Genomic DNA, 23132 nt, shown 5'->3' with positions numbered 1-23132 from the left:
ATTTTCTTTTGAAAGTTTTTTAAAACGAAATCGCAGTCGTAATATTTATCTTGACACCGCCGGTCAACCTCACTATATTGGTCTTTTGCACAATCTTTTAGATTTGTTGAGCATCCTTTCGTTTGTTTTCCCTCAAGTTGGCCAGATAACAAAGGTAATGTCCGGTAACTTGGTGATCAATTGTAAATGTCGTCCTAGGGGCCGCTGTTATATACAATACATTTGCACCTTTGTAATCTACTAGTGTTTGTATATAAATCTTGCCTGATTTCAAAGTAGGCTTGTTCCTTTAAACAACCAAACACATGTAAACAGCAATCGATTCATTCGTATTTCTAGTTCTAATCTCTTTTATCTCTTTTATTAAGGTGGAGACGACTACCCCAAAATACCGTCCGATCTAGAGGTTGTTTTTTTTGTCATCTTAGTGAATGAATGGTCTTGACAGTAGGTTGCAGCGAATTGTAGGTTTCAATAAGTAAATTTCTCTAAAAGTATTTGATTAATTAATGCATGATTTTTAAAGCTGGGTGGGTTGATTGGATGCACTGACATGTTTAATCAAATTGTTTTTACGATGCAGTGTTTTGAACGCAGGCGGCACGGCGGATGAGTGGTTAGCGTCTGCGACACAGTTCTGAGGTCATGGGATCAAATCTAGCGACCAGCCTTTCTGTACGGAGTTTGCATGTTCTCCCCGTGCCTGCGTGGGTTTCCTCTGGGCATTCCGGTTTCCTCCCACATTCCAAAAACATGCATGCCAGGCTAATTGGCCGGTCCAAATTGTCCCTTGGTGTGAATGAGCGAGTGAGTTGACTGTCTCAGTGTGTCCTGCAACTGGCTGGAAACCAGTTCAGGGTGTCCCCAGCCCACTGCCTGAAGACGGCTGGGATGGGCTCCAGCACCCCCGCAACCCTACTGAGGATAAGCCGTGCAGATAATGGATAGGTGGATGCATGTTGTATTTTTGTTATGATTAAGGTATTATTGCAATTTAAAGGTATACGGAAAATCAATATATTTATACCATTTGAAATGGCTACATACGTGTAAAAGTGTCCTCTGAAGTTAGAATGAAAATTATTTTGGTCTCAGCATGCTGAAATCAGGTGATGAATATTGGTCCCTGTTAGCAGTTTGCACATTGTTTGCTTGCTTGTGAGCGTCCGGTCTGGGTAGTCCAATTTCCTATTCAAATACTGACTGGGTCAATAATGTCAAGGAAGCCAAACACTTCCTGTCACACTAAATACAGATCCAAGAGTCTCTGGCTCACCTAAATCCAAACCATACTGAGGACAAACAAGTGGTTTTGAAAATGCAGGGCAGGATAAAACGAACTGATGTTGGGGTTCTCCCTAAAAAGTAGTTAAGGCTATTTCGATGTTTTAGCTAAACCTGCAGCATCTAGTTAACACTCTAAATCTTGTTTTTCCCTTTGCACAATTAGCCCAGCTGCTGGATGCCTGTCATTCTTCATCCGCCCATTCTGGACCAAAACTATGGATGAGGAAACTTTGGAGGGCGCTATTTCTACGTATGAAGCCCAGCTCCAGCAAGTGAATGCCACTTTGGCTGCCAGCCTGGACCCCTCCCAGCAGTGTGACTTGCTCAAACTGAAAGAGGACCTGTGTCAGCTGATAGAACTCACCAAGGCCAGCCTGCTGTCCTTCAAAAAGAGCCTACTTTTGGCTTCCCTGGAGGAGGACACGAGTGGAGCGCCGGCCAACACGCAAAAGTCCGGGATCGACACAAAAGGGCAATTGGATTCAGAGTTTGCTGCGTTCTACTCTGAGCTTGGGGAGTTTTCTGGCTCTGGTTCCAAGGAACAAGGCCAAGGGACAGACAGCTGTGTTGTAGATAATGGTGAGGAAGAGGACAATGAGGAGGAAGTAGACTCTTTGAGTGGTACAAAAGTAAGAGCGCCTTACAGGACATCATGGGGGACTTTGGAGTACCACAATGCCATGGTGGTTGGTGCAGAAGAGCCGGACGGAGAAGAGCCACAAGTTCGAGTTTTGTACATTTATCCCACACAAAAGTCCATGAAACCATGTCCGTTCTATCTTGAGGACAAATGTCGCTTCCAGGATGACTGCAGGTAACTTTTTTTTGTTTTTGTTTGTTTGTTTATTTCACCAACACCATTTATTACTATGTATGTGTAAACAGCGTGATTGTCAAGTTTGGTTCAAAAGCAATAAGACTGTGAATTTAAGATTGTTACTATCCCTATTTTTGACCATTATGCGGTATAAATAAGTGGTCAGCAACCATGAGGCCGAAAACAGGTACAAAAAATTTAAAAGGTTGTTTTATTTTTATTTTTTAGCTTGTTTGTCCATGTTTTTTTTCTTACAAAAAAAAAAAACCATTACATTTGGATGCGCACACAACGTTTTCTGGAAGTACTTTGCAGACAACATTTGCTCTTGCATTGGATGCAATGGGAAATGAACCTGGATCGCGTTGGTGGGAGTGCTAAATCCTAACCACTACCTCACTAGGATTGCAGATGACATGGTGAAAAGAATTTTATCTATTACACTATTATTATCCTTGGGGCCACATTGTGCAACATTGTAATAGAGAATTATGGAAAAAAGTTCAGAAAAAAAACCTGTACAATGTGGTACCATGAGTAAAAAAGTGTTGACAAAAGTGACTTATAATCAAATTCCCATTCCTCTGAAATCTAGAGCTGTAGTTGTCTAGTGATTGCACTGGATATTTAGGTTTATTATGCTATTATTGGCCGGGGCCAAGAGAATATTGTCATACATCAAACCGGTTTCTGCTACAGAAAAGGTTGCGGTCGTATAATCGTTAGAACAGTATTGAAATTTGCTTCCAACCTATGTTGAATCAAGAAATCACCTAATTGAATCTGTTAGAAAAAGGGCAGTAGGCTACAAAATCTCAAGAACACAATAGACACATCACGATCCAAAGAATTCCTGGAGAAATTATTTTTAAAAAATATGACTAAAATCTACCAGTCCGGAAGAGGTCACAAAGTCATTTCCAAGGCTTTAGGGCCTCAGCGAAACACTGTCAGAGCCATTGTCCATAAATGGAGAAAACTGAACCAGGCAAACCGTTCTTGGAGTGGTCGACCAACTAAGTTGCTCTGAGAGTGCGAAGACGACTCATCCAAAAGGCTGCAAAAGTGCCACAAATATCATCCAAGGAACTGCCGGCCTTGCTGGCCTCAGTTAAGGTCAGTGTTCATGACTCCACTATAAGAAAGACACTGGCCAAAAATGGCATCCATGGGAGAGTTCCCAGGTGAAAGCCGCTGCTGTCACAAAATAACACAAAGAGTCGTCTTACATTTTTAAAAAACATTTTGATTATCTGCTTGACTTTTGGAGAAACATTCTATGGACTGATGAGTCAAAAATTGAAATTTTAGGAAGGTGTGCAGCCTGGTACATCTGGTGTAAAAACAGCACAGCATTTGACATTAAGAACACGATGTCAAAAGTAAAGCATTAAGGTGGCAGTGTGATGATCTGGGGCTGCTTTGTTGCCTCAGGACCAGGACAACTTGCTCTGGTTGACGGAATACACAATTCTGGTATTTAGCGAGAAGATCCTGAAGAGGAACGTCCAGCTTATAGTTCGTGTCCTCAAACTCAAGCGCTCTTGGATTATACAGCAGCACAATGATCCAAAACACAATTGCAAGTCCACTTTAAAATTTGAAATTGGTTTGATGATCTGAAACCTTGTTGAGTGATAAATATACATACACAGAAATCAGTAAGAAGGCAAATAATGGGTTATGTTGTATTTCGAATTAGTGTCCACTAGGTGGAAGCAAAGCCGTCTTGTCAACTTACATACACTGTGTTAACTAAACTTTCAACAGTTGGAGACTATGATACTTATTTTTTTAATGAATATATATATATATATATATATACTTTTTTTTTGCTTTTATTTGAAATACAATGCATACTCTACACCTAGCTTCCGCTTTTTCCCTCACTGACTTGTGTTCGGTACCATTTTAGCTTCGTTTAACTAGCCATACATGAAGAATTACAACCAATGCTCCACAATTCATCCTCACTGAAGGGGCATGAATGACATGACTGAATTGGGTCGAGTCTTTGTCACTTCAGTTGTTTGTGTGTTCATGTAACACAAAGGTTTTCCCATGGCGAGGTGGTGCATGTATCGGAGCTCAGAGACTTCCTGGATTGTGACCTCAGTAACCTTGTGGAAGGCTCAAGCTGCTTGACTCGGCACGAAGATGGCATCTGGTACCCAGCCAAAGTCACAGGTTTCAAACTTTGTCGAAGTTTCAACAACCAAATAGTGAACTGCCAAATTCAAATCAAAACGTAATTATATATTCGGATAGCATTTGACAAAAGAGAATTTTAGAGAAACTTGGAGCTATGTTTTGACTGTACCTCCCAATCATCAAAAGCCCAACTAATTGAATCACTTATCACGCCCTTCCTGTTTAGATATCGACAATGGCTTTTACACGGTTAAGTTTGACTCCCTGCTGCTAAAAGATGCAGTTGTTGAAGCCGACTGCATCATTCCACCCCTGAGAGAAGAAGACGCCCTCTCATCTGACTCGGACTACGGTGATGCAGAAGATGATGCTGCTTATGCTAGAGGTATTTTGCATGATGCGGTTATACTTGACTAATCTTTTTGTTATGGTCGTTTAATTGAAACGGAGAACTGTTTAGCATATTTAATCTCTTTAGTATTCACTGTGAAGAAAACTAATTACCTGGGTGTCATTTGTGTGAATTAAGGTAACCAAAAATAATATTACCATTAGGAGATTTATTTTTATTTTTATTATTGCTCATTTAATCAGACTAATACATATACAAATACTCAATTGATGACAATTACTGCTCTCCTATTTTGCAAACAACGCTTTTGATTTATATTTCTGTGATGATGGGTTTGCTTTTGTATAACAATTCAAACTTCTTGTTTTTCGTTTATCTTCCCTTGAAGTTTTGGAGTCGACCGGAGATTCATATGCCGACAATACTTCTGTTTTTGGAGGTTGGGAAACTCACACAAGAGGCATCGGTTCCAAACTCATGCTCAAAATGGGTTATGAATATGGAAAAGGTCAGCAAACAATCTTCATAATCATAAATGCATTGAGATGTTTTGTGTACCAGCGTCAGAGTAATGATAAATTATAATAGGAAGGACAATTTTGTGTTTTTTGATGTTTCCTCTTGTATTTACTGTACCTCACTGTGCATTCATTTAACCAATATTTATGAGCGTCAGACAGAAGCCAAACTAATGAACAGTGAAAACGGACAATATTTTTGGGGAAAAAACACAATTTCGCTAGCATAACATGAGTGAACTATGTACAAGCATTCAGCAGGTGATCCTATGCCCAAACCTATATTTCTCTCATTGCAAAAAAGTGACGTTAAAATCAATTAGCGGTTAAGTACACTTGGCAAGACTGGCCTAGTTCTCTATATGAGCAATTGAGATAGTAAATGTCCATGGTGGCCATGTCAGTTTGGATTCTTTTTCTGAGCCGTAAGCCTTTAGTATCGCCATATATGTACTTATTGGTTCACATTTTTTCAATTGAAATTGGACAAGAAAATAAATGCACATTTCATCCTGCTGGATAGAATTTTTGGACTTCTCTCGTGAAAAAATGTTGGAATTAAAACCTATTGTAGCTCAGTCAATACACAGGAACAGAATGCTTTTCACCTTGAAATTTTCACTTTTAAGACCCCCTTTATTCCAATTTTTGGGAGTTTAGGCCGTAATGAGAGGAATATATTTTGCCTTGCAGTTGTACCTCCACCATGTAGGAAACAAGTTTTTAAATTTGCACCAGGCTGCAATATGGATCTATTGGTAAAGGTCGTGTATGTAACTTAAAAATATTCTACTTGCTGATGCCATCTTCTGTCTGAAATCATCATTGCAGCTCCTTTTGTTGCGCATGCAAGTATCTGAAATTCTTAGATGTGCTCGAATAAACTTTCTTTTTTATCGGTTTGATGGTTTGGCTTGGCATTTGGACTGTATTTGAAACGGTCCTCTTCTTACTTTCACCATTTGATCCCAGAAATAAAGAAAAGCATAACCATGTGTCTGATTTTACTCTGTTTACCCCACAAACCCCTCGCCTCCCTTCGTTCAGTGTAATGCGCCTTGTGGCCGGAACACCAATCATGAAAGTAAAATAAAAGCTGATAGGCACGCTGAAAATACTATATACAAAGGCTCTTTGAACTCAGTTGGGCTTTGTTGACACATACTTAATAGATAACATATTAGATTTTTAAATTTTTTAGGACATCTCAAACTACGCAACCCAACCAGCGCTTTGAGTCATAAATGTGTTATAAAAGATATTTTTACAAAATCGTTCCGTGATGTGAGATCATATCAATGCTACAGTTATCAAAATCCACTTGCCAAAGGTCAAACTTGAAAGGTCTCAGCCTATTTTCTTCTTTTTCTCCTGGCTTGAATTGTAAGGTAACATCACCAAGAAAAAATAAAGGATGCTGGCCTTCTGATCCCAGCCAGAAATGTGAATGACAAACCGTTCTTTGTCTAGAATGTTTCCACCTTGATGTTTCTCGACAGGTGAGCCATCAATTTGTGTCTCGAAACAGAACATGACGGGGTCAGAACTGGCTCTTGGTTATTGTTCCCAGTGCCATTGAAATGCATTGCCACATCACTGGCTATTCAACATATCAATCACAAAAAAAGCCACGCCTAAAACAGCCTGTTTTACCATGTACTTCATGATTTCTGTACGGAACATTGCAAGGGACATGAATACTGATTGGAACAGGAACGTGAACTCCCATAACAAGTCTGACTCCCGTGTTATCTCAGGTCTAGGAAAGACGCTGGAGGGCCGAGTAGAGCCCGTCTTGGCGGTGCTCCTACCTAAAGGCAAATCACTGGACCAATGTTCAGAATTAACCCTGCGACGCGCTCACAGCAAGCCGGACGACGGGGCGAAAACAGGCCGACCAAAGCGCCGGCGGAAGCCTAGGGCGACCAATGGAGAGCGTCAAACCGTATTCGACTTTCTCAACCGCAAGCTCGGTGCCAAGGAGCCAGGCGGCATCAAGCAGGGGGTGGAAACGGCTGCTGGATCTTCCACGCTTTCAGGAGTGGAGGCCTACAAGGGTGGCAAGAGCATCAAGAGGAGTTTGAATGTGAAATTGTTCCAGGCGGCTGAGAATGTGGCGCAGACTGAGAGGGAGATCCAGAACCTGACCCAGACACTTAGCAGGCAAACCGGGAGGTAAGTGTCATTATCAAATACCGTATTTTCAAAACTGTAAGGTGCTTTATAGTCTGGTGCGCCTTACCAGCTATTCAAATAGGAAATGCGTTACTATAGTGTGCAATTATTGATCAGTTGATTTTGTGGTCATAAATGCATAATGGTGGCAACAGGGATTGAACCGGATAGCAATGTAATAGCATCAAGTCCGCTAGGTAGTTCCTCACTATTACTTAACATTAGATGCAACAGGAATCAAACCCGGATCGCGGCGAGGAGAGGGCTGTATCTTATCCACTAGACCACTAGGGATGCATACGACACTTTAAAAAGCGTGTGTTTCTTTCTCATTATCACACTATTTTTAGTCACAGTACCAGATATGTTAGATAAACAAGAAAACAGGAAATGATAAAAAAAAGGTATAAAATTTAGTTTCACTTTTTCTCAGCTCATACTATGTATTGTAAGTGACAATCGTTTTGAATGAATGGTGCCATGCACTGAATTATATCTTTCAGGACATCTAAATTACTTCCCACAATGCATTTCTCTTAATTTAGTTCTGAACCATCAAATTACTTCCCACAATGGCTTTGTCTTTATTTAGTTCAGAATCTTGTGTGCTTTGAAAAGTCAGCAATAGAATTCTGTACTTCAGTAGTCCCCAATCTTTTTTGTACCGTGTCGGCCTGGCCCAATAATAGCATCAACAATTTTGTACAGTGACTAAAAATAGTGTGATGAGATGAAAACGAAGGCTTTTGATTTGTCAGCTGTATCCCTGATGGTCTAGTGGATAGGATCGGACGTGCTCCCCCCACCGATCTGGGTTTGATTCTTGTAGCATCTAATATTATGATATTGTAATCAGTGATAAAACGTGCCATAAAAAGGATTTGCCTTCTTCATGATTTCTTTCTCGCAAAAGTTTCAGATCCTCAAACCAATTTTAATGTCACACACAGACAGCCCAAGGAAATACAAAATGCTGTTTTCAAATGTTGATTCCATTGTTTTAGTCACACAAAAATAAAACCTTTCTGGCCATATGTGAAAAAAGTAATTCTCCCCTTTGTTAAATCACAAAGTAACCGAGACTAACCACAGTTACGAGTTAAATTCCAAAGGCCACACCCAAACTGTGTTGAATCAAGAAATCCCCTAATTGAATTTGTTAGACAGGCCACAAATTGTCATGAACACAATTGACACATCACGATCCAAAGAAATTCCAGAACAAATTATAAAAAAAAATCTGATTGAATTTTACCAGTCCGGAAGAGGTCACAAAGTCATTTCCAAGGCTTTAAGGCCTCGGCGAACCACTGTCAGAGCCATTATCCACAAATGGAGAAAACTGTAAACATGGCAAACCGTTCTATTAGTGGTCGACCAACTAATTTGCGACGACAGCTCATCCAAAAGGCTGCAAAAGAACCTCGAAAAACATCCAAGAAACTGCCGGCCTTGCTGGCCTAAGTTAAGGTCAGTGTTCATGACTCCACTATAAGAAAGACACTGGCCAAAAATGGTATCCATGGGAGAGTTCCCAGGTGAAAGCCGCTGCTGTCACAAAATAACATAAAGAGTCGTCTTACATTTTTCAAAAAGCATTGTGATTATCCTCCAGACTTTTGGAGAATCATTCTATCGACTTATGAGTCAAAAATTGAAATTTTTGGAAGGTGTGCAGCCTGTTACTTCTGGTGTTAAAACAGCACAGCATTTGACATAAAGAACTTGATGCCAACAGTAAAGGTTGGTGGTGGGAGTGTGATATTTTGGGGCTTTTTTTCTGCCTCGGGACCAGGACAACTTGCTCTGGTTGATAGAATAAACAATTCTGGTATTTAGCAGATGATCCTGAAGGAGAACGTCCACCTTTTAGTTTGTGCTCTCAAACTCAAGCACTATTGGATCATGATGCAACAGCACAATAATCCCAAAAACATTAGAAAGTCTACTTTAGAATCTAAAACAGGTTTGATGATCTTAAACCTTGTTGACTGATAAATATACAAACACAGAATTCAGTAAGAAGGCAAATACTTTTTTACGGCACTGTATACCAACTGACCGATCAATGTACAACAATGGTACAGTACTATGGTACTCTAGTTTTAATTAAATGCGCCTTCACGTCCAGGGCTTATTATATATAAAAACATATAACAAAAGACTATTTTCATTCGTGGTCCGCCTCATAACCCAGTGTGCCTTATAGTGCGGAAAATACAGGACATTTGAGCAATGTCGAAACTTGGATCGGATGTTTCTCTCCATTTTGTCCAAAACTATTTGTGCTAATTATTTGTCCAAAACTATTTCTGCTTTTAATTAATTAAAGGTACAATGTGTAATATTTGACCACTAGATGTCACTTTATTGTGTAGTGCTACAAAGCAGCCCTTGAGACTTTTTGTGATTAATCGCTACAATAAATATGACTTGACGTCACAAGACTACAAACTATGGTGATACACCAATTTTCTACTAATTTACTTGCCCAGCCTTGTGCAACTTTTTTAGCACTCAAGCACAAGGTTGTGGGGTCTTTGAGTAACCGTAGCAGCTAAATGACACTAATTTATGCTTCCTTTAGATTAGGCTCATATTATGTAAAATAGATACAAATTTTCCGACTTATGAGTACAAAGTAAATGCAGGTTTATGTGGGAGTTCATGTATTTTTGCTTTTTATTCAAATTCATATAAAGTTAAGATTTTTTTTTTTTACCTCAAGGAGGCACTAAATAATACACAATGTCCCTAATGTGACCTGCTATTGCTATTTGAATTCGAAGATGTCCAGTTATTTGTAAAGAGAAATGCCAATAATGAACATTTGCATCCATTTCAATTAACAGGAACACAATGTAGTCGTAATACAAAGATGCACATTTCATCGATTGACTTTAAATGGCTCGTCGTGTAAAATATGCAAAATGAATTAAAAAATAATTAAACGGGATCTCCCTTTGCCAGTGTCAAGTTGAAAGGTTAAATGTAAATTGGAAACAAGTAAACTCGAAACAAGCAGAAAGAAAAAAAACAGGCAAAATGACTTAAAGATCAGTTTTATTTTGAATTTAAAGGAACATTTTCCACGCTCAGTGAGTGTTCAACAGAACCCTCTTGAATTTATTGGATGTCCAATGGAGAACATGTCTGATAATGAGTCAATTCTTACTGCTGAAAGGAGACTGCAATTGATTAACGTTTTTCAAGCGCAATTTTTTTGCTTAATTTCTTGTCACTCACTATGAGTTCCATAGATCTCCATGAGATATGGCCCTTTTTAGGAGGAAGTGAAAACTTTAAACTGTAGGTGCCTTTTTATGAGATGATAAAAATAAAGCCAGATTTGTCCTACAGAAACCATATCATCTTTCTAATTACCAAACATTTTTGAAGTTTTTCCTTGCCCTCATGTAGGATTTAGATCAGGGGATGGTGTAATAATAGTCTGCAGATTGCAATAACCTGTGGTTTGTGCAGCCCTTTGAGACTCCTTGTGATTAAGGGATATACAAATACACATGACTTGACTTGAAGAGCCACATGCAGCTCCAGAGCCACCTGTCGCTGATCCCCGAATTAGGCCATAATAATAATGTATTTAGCGCTTTATTCGACACTCAGAGATGCTTCGCAATGGGTGCATTATTTATTATTTTTTTCACACCTTAGGGGAGACTGACGGAAGCTTGACTGATAGATTGTACCTACAGCCCCTTGGACCACCATCAGACATTCAGATTCAGATATGCTTTATTGTCATTGTTGTACACGTGTATACAGAACGAAATGTCGATACATCTGACTCGCAGTTTTCTTGAATGTACAGACAAAAATAAAATGTTGTATTGAGTTGGAGTATTGAAGTACTAATAATATACTAAAAAATTATAGCTATGTATAGTATTATACAGTAGACATTGGCACCTTTCAGACAGCAGCGAGTTGCATTGGTGATCGAAGTTGTGGCAATTAGTCTTGTTAATATCGCTAACAAAGTGTTTTAGCAATCAATAAACGGTTAAACAAACAGATGCAATCCATTTGACCTCAGTTGGCTCAAGGCAGGATTATCCGATGACTGATTGCTTGTTATGCTTATCTCAAAATCTCTTTGTTATGTGATGAGTCATTTGAATTCAGGGTTGTGATAGACGGCAGAAATGCGATGCACAGATTCAAGGTGAGACTCGGGCGGATGCGGCCAACTCATCGGGGAGAGTGCCGCCTAAAAAAGCTACACGTCTGTCCCCACCTCTTAATCTGTTTGTTGTCTGTGTCCTTAAAAACCCAAACAAAAAGGGACGCGTCCAGAGTGAAGCAGTTGGAACAGAAGCTGTCAGAGGCTCGGCGGCTGTTGGCCCAGCAGAAGGCTCAGGAGATGGCCATCCAGAGACAACAACACAAGGCTGACACACACAAGAAGATGACCGAGTTCTGAGATGGATTTAATGCTTTTTTAGAACACTCACATCCAGCAAAATTTGTTTGTGTCAACTTTTTTGCCTAAACTCCTTGATTGATTTTGGTCTGTACGGAGAATACTGAACTCTTCTTTTTAACGACATTGTCTTTCCTGCCACTAAAAAATAATTGTGAAAACCTTCCCTTGCACATGAGTTTTTATTTATTGCAAAGCAGATCACTCCTTGATGTTGGGAATTTTTCATAAATTGAATTGTTATTTCAGAGTTTTCAGGATTAAAGCCGGCGTTCTCAAATTTACAATTACAAGTGCAAACCGAGCTTTAATAAAAAATAATCCTGGCAAGCTTGAGGGGCCCTGGTCTTGGAGTTATCTGCCGGAGCCCTTAAGTCACAAAACCTAAACGTAAAGCATTGTAATAATAGAGTTTGGCTTTGCACATACTGTATTCTTTACACACTTACTATTTGTGGTTGAAAGTAATTATTTTAGTAGCAAATAGTGCTCTAATTCATTTAAAATAAAACTTAATCTTGTACAGGTCATTATGTATTTTTAAAATAATTGTATGCATGTTTAATGTGGCTTGCTCAAGAATGAATTGTATATATATCGCAGACTGATAAAATCCAAACTTGCGTGTTAAAATAGATCCATATTGAAATCACATCACTAGGAGGATGACTTTCCTTCCTCTGTATATTCGTTGAACCTCCGGGTTATGAGACGAGGAAAACAATAGGGGAGTTTAGCTGTTCTAAATATAGTGTGAAGCTGACCTCAACTTATATATCACGAAGGCAGGCTATGACAAAAACTAACATTAGTGTAAAAAGCAGACATGGGGACTTGAGACTTAGTGACTTGGACTCGAGTCGACTCGAGTCGCTGTTTTTATGACTTGTGACTTGACTTGGACTTGGCAATCTAAGACTCGGGACTTGACTTGTGACTTGACTTGCCCAAGAAAAAAATACTTGGGACTTACTTGGGACTTGAAGGTGAAGACTTGAGACTTACTTGAGACTTGCACATGTGTGACTTGGTTTTTACTAAAAAGCTTACATTAAGAAGTAAATGATTCCTACTCTAAATTACTGTACATGACTAATCACAAGGTGCATCAATTACAACTAAGTATGTGAAGAGGATATAAATGACTGAAAAATTAATATTGTATATATATATCATATCGTGGTGGTATTGGTATCAATGAAAAAGTACAGTGTCGGAATCGTAAGAAAATATATACACTGAATGAGTTCCATTTTTGTTGCGTGTAGGTCAGATTGTCTTGTGTCCTGCCGATTTGCTCTTGGAGGTTTGGCTTGTCAACCCGTATTCGTGCAAATTCCCGTGTGTCTGTTCTAATTGTGATTTACCATTGTGGGTTTTCTTCTTTCGTTTGAAAAACACCAACTACACGTGTATTAAGCTGCCAGGAAGTAATTAGCAGAGCTAGTTATATCAAACTTAGGACGTCCAACTTACCTATTTCAAAGATGTGCTCCCATGGTAGTAAAGGTCAATATCATGGGCAAGAAGTGCCAGCCAATTATTTTCTTTATATAGGGCCACATGGACAAATGGGTTTAAATTGTCCTCCCTTTACAATTTGAGCACATTCCTAACAGGACAAGAAATAAAACACAAACTAAAACATGTTTGTTTTCCTTTTGGGAGAAAACAAGGTTTGCTAGATTGTATTTCACTTATGAAGGTTCACAAAGAATGTGTCCTTGGGAGAGCACTACTGAGGATGTGGAGACTTTGACAGACCACGGAAGGTGGGCACATTACACTGGGTGTTGATATAATGATATCCCATGGGGGGAAGTTAGGGAAGGTGTTTCTGTGCACCAGGCTTTTAAGTCATTCATGAGCCTCATATATGAGGCTTTGGCCTGCGACCCAGATTGCCTCATCTGTCTGTGTGTGCGTGTGCGACCTGCACAATTTCTGCAGACGTTTGCCTCGCATATGGATTGAGACCGGCCCATTAGGAAAGTCTTGGACGCCAATCAACACTTATCAGTGCCTGGATTATGTGATTAAGGAGACGTGATTGCCCAATTGATTTGGAGGCTACCTTGACAGATGTTTTACCCCGGAATTTGCCAGAAGCGCTTCACCCAAAAGTGCATGAACCAAAGGGTCAGCCCATGAATATTGTTGGCGGATCTACTCTCACTACTTGTGGAAGTTGACCTTCTGTAGTGAAAGGTATTCCCAAATGTTTTTTCCCAATCAGGCACAGATTGTGTAGTGTACCACTCCACAATTATCCATGTATGTTGCATTTGTCTTGTTTGCTGTGAGCTGTGACATCATTGAGGAAAAATGGAGAGTCTCACTGACTAAACATGTGACGCAGCTCCGAAACAGACAGTTAATGGATTAAACTGTGATTGCGTGCCCCTCATTTGTGCTTCAAAAATTGGAACATTGCTTACCCATCTCCCGTGGGCCTTGTGACTGTTTTGTCCGAGTTGTGTGCTGAGACCTTAAAAAGCTATCTGGCGTAAGTTTACCTGCTGCGATTACAGTGTGTGATTGGCTTCACCTCCTTTTACTTAGGTGATGGTGGCTTTTCCTTTGTGTTTTTAGTTCAGTGTTTCGCGGTTGGTATAATTTTGCCCGGCTAGCTCCCCGACAGGGCCAAGGGATTTCCTGTTAATTTTGCTCCTGGTTAGCGCTCGTTGGCTGCCCACCGTGTGTTGTTTAGTCCGCTAGCCTGGCGTTAGCGGCTTTGCATTTGTCGCTATTGCCGTTGACATTTTTGATGTTGGTTCCCTGTTAGCCTGGCTGATCACTTTGTTTTTGGTCAGCCGGCTTTGTGCTTTTCTGCCAAGGCTGCGCCCGTCTTCCCTTGGATCGATCCTGGTTATCCCCTTTGGGTGCTTGCCCTTTGTTGTACCATTAGTGCGTCCGCCTGCGACACGCCTAGACATTCTCCTCGACCAAAACTTTGCTTTAAACACTTGTAACTTCTTCAACTACGGTAATTAACACGTTCAACAAAATGGCAACTGGCTTTCTAAGGTGCTGGTGTTCCTCCACGACGTAGCTCAGGACTACAAAGACAAGCTATGCTGTATTCAAAATGCGTTATTTCTGAAAAATAAAATTGGAATATATATATATATATATATATATATATAATGCAAAAGACATCTACTATTTTCATCACATTTCGAGAACTTTTTTTAAGAATTTGGGAATACCGTTAGGCAGAAATGTATTCAATGAAATGTATTCAGTATTTACAAAAGATAACATTCTCTTGGTAAAGGCCAGCCTGATCTAGATATTTTGATGCTGATGCTAATGTTTAGCAGGTATACACAAAGAGAAAATTATTCCAGACTAAACGTTTTTAGTTAAACAAATATTACCATCTAGTTTGCATAATATGGATGCGCTTTAGACTGTATTCATTCCAACACAGAAAACCTATTGAACTGTGAGCGTCCTCATTACTTCATGGCAAATACATTTAATTACAGGTAATTCAATTAACTGACCAAAACTAAGTAATTTGTTTTATTTTCCAGCACTTATGGAATATTGAAATATATTGTGCACCTGGGAAAATGCTGGATTAGGTGGTTTGAAATATGTGTTTACAATGATTGTGATTAGTAACCAGCTTTAAAAAGCACAAGCTATTTGACCAAATTAGCATGCACACAAATGACAGTTTTGATGTTCGAATCAATAAATCAAGTCTGAAGAATGGTAGGCTACCATCCCTGAGGAACCAATCACGAGTGCAGTAACTTCTGCCTTAAACGTGGCAACAAGCGTTTAGATTGATAAAGCAGATTGTTTGGGAAACATGGTAACATTGGGCATTTACATTTAGAATGAATCTCCCCTTTTCCTATCAATTACAGTGCTATAAATGTGAGTCAGTTGGTACACTTTAAATCGTGATTAAAGAGACTTGGAATCAGTTAGGTCAGTCCACATGAATGTGTTTTACATTATTGTGAAAATGGTACAAAATCCTTCTCTAATTTGTCTGAAAACATTTCTGCAGTGATCCTTAAATATAGACAAATGACATTTAAATCCCTGTAAAATTATAAGTAGACGTCAGTCTTTCAGCAAGAAAAAGGAAAAAGATGTGACGGTGGGGTTGTAATTTTGGTTTTAGAGTTTGGGTCAGGAACCTTTTTGACCCAGGGAGTCGTATTGGCGAATTATTTTTAATTTTTCACCGTTTTTTTTGCTGTGTAACGTTGGATGATTTGATAAAATGTATGAAATATTAATAATGCCAGAGCCTGTGTCCCATAGCAGAAAATATTGTATACCACTTTGAACCTGTCTTCCTACAGCAGTAACTAGTTAAGATCGTTAAGGGTCATTTTGACTTGATTTTTATTTTTTTTGTAAATATTGGTTTTAAAAAAATGCAAACAAAGGGTTCAGGGATTTATTTCCATTCACAGATCTTCTATTGGGTTGAGATCTGGAGAATGGCTAGGCCACTCCAGGACCTTGAAATGCTTCTTATGAAATCACTTCTTTGTTGCCCTGGCTGTGTGTTTGGGATGATTGTCATGCTTAAAGAGTCGTTTCACTTCCATTGCCCTTGCTGATGGAAGGAGATTATTACTCAAAATATCTTAATACATGGCTATTTTTATTCTTTTCCTTTACAGAGATCAGTCATCCTGTTCCTCTTGCAGAAAAAAAGTCCCTAACAGTCCAAACACAAGAGCATGTGTTTCTACCAAAAAGTTCCAGTTTTGTTTCATCTGACCATAACACATTCTCCCAGTCCTCTTCTAGATCATCCAAAAGTTGTCTAGCTATCTGCTGACGGGCCTGGACGTGTTCTGGACACGTTTGGCAGTGCAGGATTTGAGTCCCTGGCAGTTAATTGTGTTACTGATAGTAGCCTTTGTCCCAGATCTTTGTATATCATTCACTTGATCCCCCATGTGGTTCTCGGATTTTCGCTCACCGTTCTTTTTATCATTTTGACGCCACAGGCTGAGATCTTGAACAAAGCCTGAGATTGAGGCAGATTATCAAGGGTCTCGTATGTCTTCCAATTTCTAATAATTGTTCCCACAGTTGATTTCATTACACCAAGCATTTTACCCATTGCAGAATCAATCTTTCAAGCAAGGTGCAGGTTTACAAGTTTATCTCTGGTGTCCTTCGACAGCTCTTTGGCCTTGGACATTGTGGAGATAGGGTATGGAAAGGCTGTCTTTTATACAGGCCATTAATCCAGGTAACATGTGAAGCCTCGTAAGACTTCTTTACAAGAAGTTAGACCTCTTTGACAGCCAGAAATGTTGCTTATTTGGAGTTGACCAAATCATTTTTTTTTCCACTCTAAAAAATAGTGTGGTTTTTTTTGCCACATTCTGTCTCTTTTGGTTGAGGTTTACCCATTTTGACAATTAAAGACTTCTGTATTCCTTTCAAGTAGGAGAACTTGCACAATTGGTGATTGACTAAATACTTACCCTAATGTGGTTATGATGTTTGCACCTATTTAGTCATACTTATTTAACTTAATGATTTATTAATTTGGTGTTAATTATTTGGCTACTCTATAATCAAAGCCAAGTTGTATTTTGTATCCAGAAAATGGGCTCCTTATATTAGTTTCTGTTGGACCAGTTTTAGAAAGACTCCTTGCTTTGGGCAATTTCCACTTCAGTTCTCTGGAGTGGAAATTTTCCATTACCTCTCTACTTCAGGTTTCATTTCCTCTCCACTTCACGTTTCATTTTTGTTTCACCCACCCTCCCAATATAAAAGTAATAGTCAGCAATTTTGCTTGCAAACTTCTGAATCCGGCAAGCCATTGTCCTGTAGCTCTCATTTGTGCCCAGAATATTCTGTAATATTAAACCTTTGAGGAAACTACTCCTCTCAGCTCCAGCGCTTGTTTTACCCACACACGGAGAAAGAAAAGGGCTTCCTTCTTCACATCCATTCAGGTCATTTGGTATTCTCATTGGCCACAGATGCTGTTAAATAAATGTCAGCGTTTCATTAGGCATACAATAAATTATATGTCAAAATCATTATTATGTACCTAAATCAATGGTGGCGTTTTCATACTTTGCTTAATTGCCATCGTCTCCTGTCTGTATTGTCTCAAAAATAATCGATAGCTTCAGTGCTGAGCCAGTTGAAATACAATACAATACAGCAGAATAGCCGGCTGAGGACAGAGGGAAGGTCACCGCGGCGGTCGCTGGAGTGTAAACGCCACATGCCGTTAAACGGAATCTGTTTCACGAGGTTTGGTGAGGCTGAAGGAGAAGCATGCTGATGTGACTGGTGGGAATCCAAAAGAGAGCATACTCTGGCTCCGTTTAAGGGTGTGAAAAAGGAAAGAGGACACTTCAGATGTCAAGATTCTTTTCCTTGTATAATCATTCAATCGTGGTTCGGATTTGACTGCACGTTTTCCTTTTTCTCGTTTTGGCCAGCTGCTAGCAATTGCACTTTTGCACACCTGTGTCCCGTCACTCCTGATTACCTCCCAAATATAATGTTTATCACCCGCAGGTGTCTCGTGTTTTGTGTCTCATCACCAATTGAAGATTACCTGCCACCATGGCAGCGTCCACTCCTTATTTTCCTTCAACTCCTTTTAGGTAGGCGATTGTGGCCCTTCATTTATGTTTTTCGTTGAATGTCTCGCGCTTGGTATGTTTTTTTCCGGCTAGCTCTCTGTTAGCATCGGGGCTGCCGAGGATTTTGCTGTTTTTTTTTTACATTCGTACAGTGCCATCCGTGTGTTGTCTTGCCGTCTAGCCTGGTGTTATCACCCGCCCGTGTCTCATCACCAATTGAAGATTACATGCTGCCATGACAATGTCCTTTCCCCGTTTTCCTTCAACTCATTTTAGGTAGGCGATTGTGGCTTTTCATTTCTTTTTTTAGCCAAATGAGTCCAGGCAAAGTTCTAATTACTCAGGGAAAACAGGATTCTATATTGATGAAAATAATTTGGGAATTTACTCGCAGGTCTATTTAGCTTAATTGACTAACGTTATTGGACGCTCATCTGGAAGTATAAAATAGGGAGTGGTGTGTGCTGCCACCTCGTAAGACCTTGTGACGTGAATCCCCCCAAGAAGGTGGGGGTGGGGAGGCAGAGCCTTCTTCCATGCGCCCGTTAGTGCTGGGCAGGTTTGGTATTGCACACAGATTTTTGTGTGGTTTAAAGAAAGTTGAAATTTGGTTGCCAATGGGCTCGTATTTTTCGGCACAACACAGACCAGCACACAAGTGTGCCTATTTCAAAATACAGCGTGAGCAAAGCTAAGTTTGCTTCTGGTTTATTTAAGTATTGATTACTCAGTAAAACATATGGATAAAAACTTGCCAGAGATCGTTTTTCAGCTTACAGTAATCCCTCGGTTGTCGCGGTTAATGGGGACCGAAACCACCCGCGAAAAGTGAAAATCCGCGAAGTAGCCCTTCAAAAATGCTTTAATTTTTTTTTTTTTTTTGAGTAGTGTTATTTTGCCATGGTTGATATGATTTTGTATAATGGGGACCAAAACCATCCGCGAAAAGTGAAAATCCACCAAGTAGCCGCGCCCCTTCCCCAAAAATCTCATCTCCCATCTCATCTCAACTCTGTTCAGCCACCGGTTGCACGATGACTTTCAAATTGCTAGATACGCTACAGGATTAACATCCATGAGCACTCCCGCTAACAATACATTGCATGTGATGTCATGAGTCTTCTTCCATGCAAGCGAGATTTGATGCCAATCAAACAAGAGACGCTTAAAAGTCACGGGAGAAGAATAGAAGAAGTCGCATTTAGTTGGAAATGTGAATAATCTCACAAAAACATCGGATTTAACCCAAAAATGCTGTAAGTCTTGACTCAGTGAAGGCTCAAACCTGTGACCTCACAGTCTTTGTGGCTGGCGCCCTACCATAAGGCTACTGAACTGGTCTACGGCCGCTGTTCCGCATAAGAGACAGGTCGCATTGCACGATTCAAAAAAAATCTCAGACTTTAATGTGCGCCTTATGGTCGTGAAAATACGGTATGTCTAAAATTAACCCACACTTTCTGCTAATGAGGTATGAATTGAAATATGGGTGTTGCTTCAGCCTGCTTAATACACTACATTATTGATATTGTTTTTCAACTGGATTTACTTCTTGGACTTTTCATAGAAGTTGGCAGTACAGTTTATCCACCAATGCAATGACCTGTCACAAGTGACGCAAGTGAACCATATCACATTAGTCAGTGACTTGGACTGACCCGAGTCTATAAAATGAAATAGCTTCGTCGCCCAATTGGACGGAAAACTATGTTCTAAAACTGGATTATTTCCATAGGGGACACAAAGAGGTGGAGAAATATTTGTAGGACTTACTTTCATATTGTAATGAGTTCAGATTGGCGTTCATTACGTGAAGGGACAGTATGTACTATTTGCGCTTCATCCAACCATCCATCCATTATCTGCACTGCTTATCCTCAGTAGGGTCGTGGGGTGCTGGAGCCCAATCCTCAGCTGTCTGCGGGCAGGGGGCAACCTGAACTGGTTGCCTGCCAGTCGCAGGGCATATTAGCGCTTCTTAGTGGTAAAAAAAAACATTTTGAAAAAACAGCCAAACCTAATATTTATTTGAATAATAAGCTAAAAGACCTAAACCATCATTTGAACATACATTTTTACATGCCATAATTGTCAGCGGTCTTGCTAATACTAGTATCCAAAAACCAATAACCTTGCCAATTTTTTGGCAAAAAAAATAAAAATAAGAAGAAACATTGTGCTATTTGGTTACTTTGAGCCCCCATAGTAGTCGTCATTGTGATTTGTAGCACTATTTTTGATTGCATGACACAATGCAGTGACATCTAGATGTCAAATAATACACATTATTTAATAAAAGTTTAGGGAAGTTCCATACCACACTTTCCAAGCTATCTCCAATATGGATACTCTAATCTTGAGTAATGATTGATACGTTTATCAAAGAGGTACCAATTGTACATAAAGAATCCATACTGGGTAGCCTTCCCTCTGCAAAAATAATAGCCTTTTTCAATAATTACCTTTAAATCCCAACAATATAATTGTCGCTTTACAGTAACCATTCCTTTAATTTCACATTCCTGGAGTTTAGGTAATAGTACCTTAAAAGGACACTGTGTAGTATTCAACCACTAAATGATGCTGTATTTTGTAGTATTACCACAAATTAGTGCTACAAACCACAAAAAAGAAGACCAAGTATGGAGCCTTTAAGTGATCAAACCGCACCATCTTTCTTCTCATTTTATTGCCTGGGCTTTGACAAGGTTTTTGGTTACTGTGGGTACCAACAAGATGGCATACAATCATGCCAGCTCCTTCTACTTGAGCCTCACATCATGAAAAAAATAAACACTATTTCTCAACTTACATGAATTTAGAAAAATGCACATTCATGTGATATGTATTTTTGTCTCTAATTCAAATCATATTGATTTGTTTCTTTTGTTTGAAGTTTTTTACCACCAGGAGGCTCTAAATAATGCACAATGTCCCTTTAAAAAAGGCTGGTATCTGCACCAATTCGTGCCTTCGGTACTCACTCACTCATTCCCTGTAGAATATAGCACAAACCTCACATAATTACATTTGGTTTGCCTTTAAATAATGTCTTGGTTAGAAAAATAGATTCTAAAATACTGTACAAACCAAGCACCGATGTCATTGAGTGGTTCAAAGCACCCCCACATTTCTTTCCTTGTATAAAACCACCTTTTTAAAATATTGAAAGAGAAATAGTGTAACCATGCATGCATTTAAAATGTATTCAAAAAGCATAGCCTTCAAAAATTGGAAGGGAGGAAATGAAATTGGTGACATTCCACTGGCAAGAGAGAAAACCCTGAAAGTCAGTGGCTGTTGTCATGCTTCTGTGAGCTTGCATCACTTTTATATGATTTCACATCTGCTTGTCCCATTAGACTGGAACAATTCAGTTGACAGGGAAAAGTATTTTGTAATAATTAAACGTGCATCCGGAAAAGATGAGTTGCGGAGTCTGTCGCACACAAGCCGCAAGATGACCGTGCACAACGCATATGTTGCGTCTGCAGCGTGTGTCTGGAAATCAGTGGATCGCGCAGCGATTGCACAAACATTAATTAAAGACTTAAAGGGACACTGTGTGATATTTGACCACTAGATATCGCTGCATTGTGGAGTGGAACCAAAAAGGAGTGCTACAAAGCACAAGGAAGAATATCAATTAGAGATTTCAAGTGACAAAACTGCACTATTTTTCTTCTAACTTTCCCCCCCAGCTTTTCTCGAGGTTTTTGCTTTGTGGGGTACTCTTAGGAGCAAGATGGAAAAGAATTATGTCACCTCCCTCTAGGTGAGGTTCATGCAATGTAAAATGAATACAATTTCTTGACCTATGTGTATTTTCAAAACCGCACATTTGTATGACAGTTCATGTATTTTTGCTTATTATTCAAATAAACATTGCTTTATTTTTAAAGAATAATGTTTTTTTTCCAACCACTCTTAAGCGCTAAATAAAACAAAATTATTTTTTTCTTTTTTAAAGTCCTGTACAAACCACATATAATAAACTAAGCAGATGGAATTAATGTTTTTTTGAAGGTGGATACACAACACTCACTTTTCATTTAACTTTCCGTCATGTAAAGCATAAACACAAGCTGGGGTTTTTTGGGTGAAGAGATATTCTATAAATATGAATCATAGATCTAATTTCTTCACGTATAAGTATCATGTCAAACGACAGGGACGTATAAGTAGAATTATTGTGTGATTGATAAAATACATTTTTGTATGGAGAGCCTTTCCCCAGTTACATTTATTCCCCCTGCTAGAATGGTTTGCTCCTCTTGAAAATAAAGCTTAGGCATTCGCTTTACTAATAAAGAATATAATTCATTCAAGAGAGTTCATGATATACTTTATGGATATTTCTGGGAATATGACTCCTCTATCGTAGGTAAGTACATCTTGGGTTTATAATTGTGCATCTTTAATTTTCAGAGTTTCAACTGTATCTCTCGGTTTGACATCTGACTTCCTGCTTGCCACATGTACCGTAATGTCTAGCCTATAAGATGCACCTGATTATGAGATGTAACACCCAAATACCGTAAATTCCGGACTATAGAGCGCACCTGATTATAAGCCGCACCCACCACATTTCAAGTGGAAAACCGATTTTGTACTTACACAAGCCGCACCCGTATATAAGCCGCATGCGCCCACATTAAAACATGTAACACAATCCCAAAATTAGCCCAAACCCAGCTTTGAGTCCCGCAATTGTAACTGACTATAAAATACACAATCTAAATACCACAGCCGGCAAATTGAACAGAAAATGATATCGGTACTTAAGGTT

At 39.3% G+C, this 23132-nt stretch overlaps 1 protein-coding gene across 2 annotated transcripts; it reads left to right on the top strand.

Annotated features, from left to right (window-relative positions):
• The first annotated feature begins 5 nt into the window (after positions 1 to 5).
• Positions 6 to 11909, top strand: zgpat (zinc finger, CCCH-type with G patch domain). 2 transcript variants are annotated; one of them, XM_088331597.1, is made up of 8 exons: positions 54 to 154; positions 369 to 406; positions 1451 to 2101; positions 4158 to 4291; positions 4482 to 4640; positions 4996 to 5115; positions 6883 to 7300; positions 11606 to 11909. In XM_088331597.1, the coding sequence occupies exons 3-8, from the start codon at positions 1503 to 1505 to the stop codon at positions 11742 to 11744; spliced, it is 1569 nt and encodes a 522-aa protein (XP_088187723.1). In that variant the 5' UTR covers positions 54 to 154; positions 369 to 406; positions 1451 to 1502; the 3' UTR covers positions 11745 to 11909. The 2 variants fall into 2 exon arrangements, with proteins under 2 accessions (XP_088187722.1, XP_088187723.1); XM_088331596.1 differs by lacking the exon at positions 369 to 406 and having other exon boundaries at positions 6 to 154.
• Positions 11910 to 23132: the final 11223 nt, after the last annotated feature.

This window comes from Urocampus carinirostris, chromosome 3 (assembly GCF_059441175.1).
Source record: "Urocampus carinirostris isolate Australia breed hairy pipefish chromosome 3, RoL_Ucar_1.0, whole genome shotgun sequence".
Classification (NCBI taxonomy): domain Eukaryota; kingdom Metazoa; phylum Chordata; class Actinopteri; order Syngnathiformes; family Syngnathidae; genus Urocampus; species Urocampus carinirostris.
Note: the sequence above shows the minus strand (reverse complement) of the source record. Positions and strands in the feature narration are given on the sequence as shown.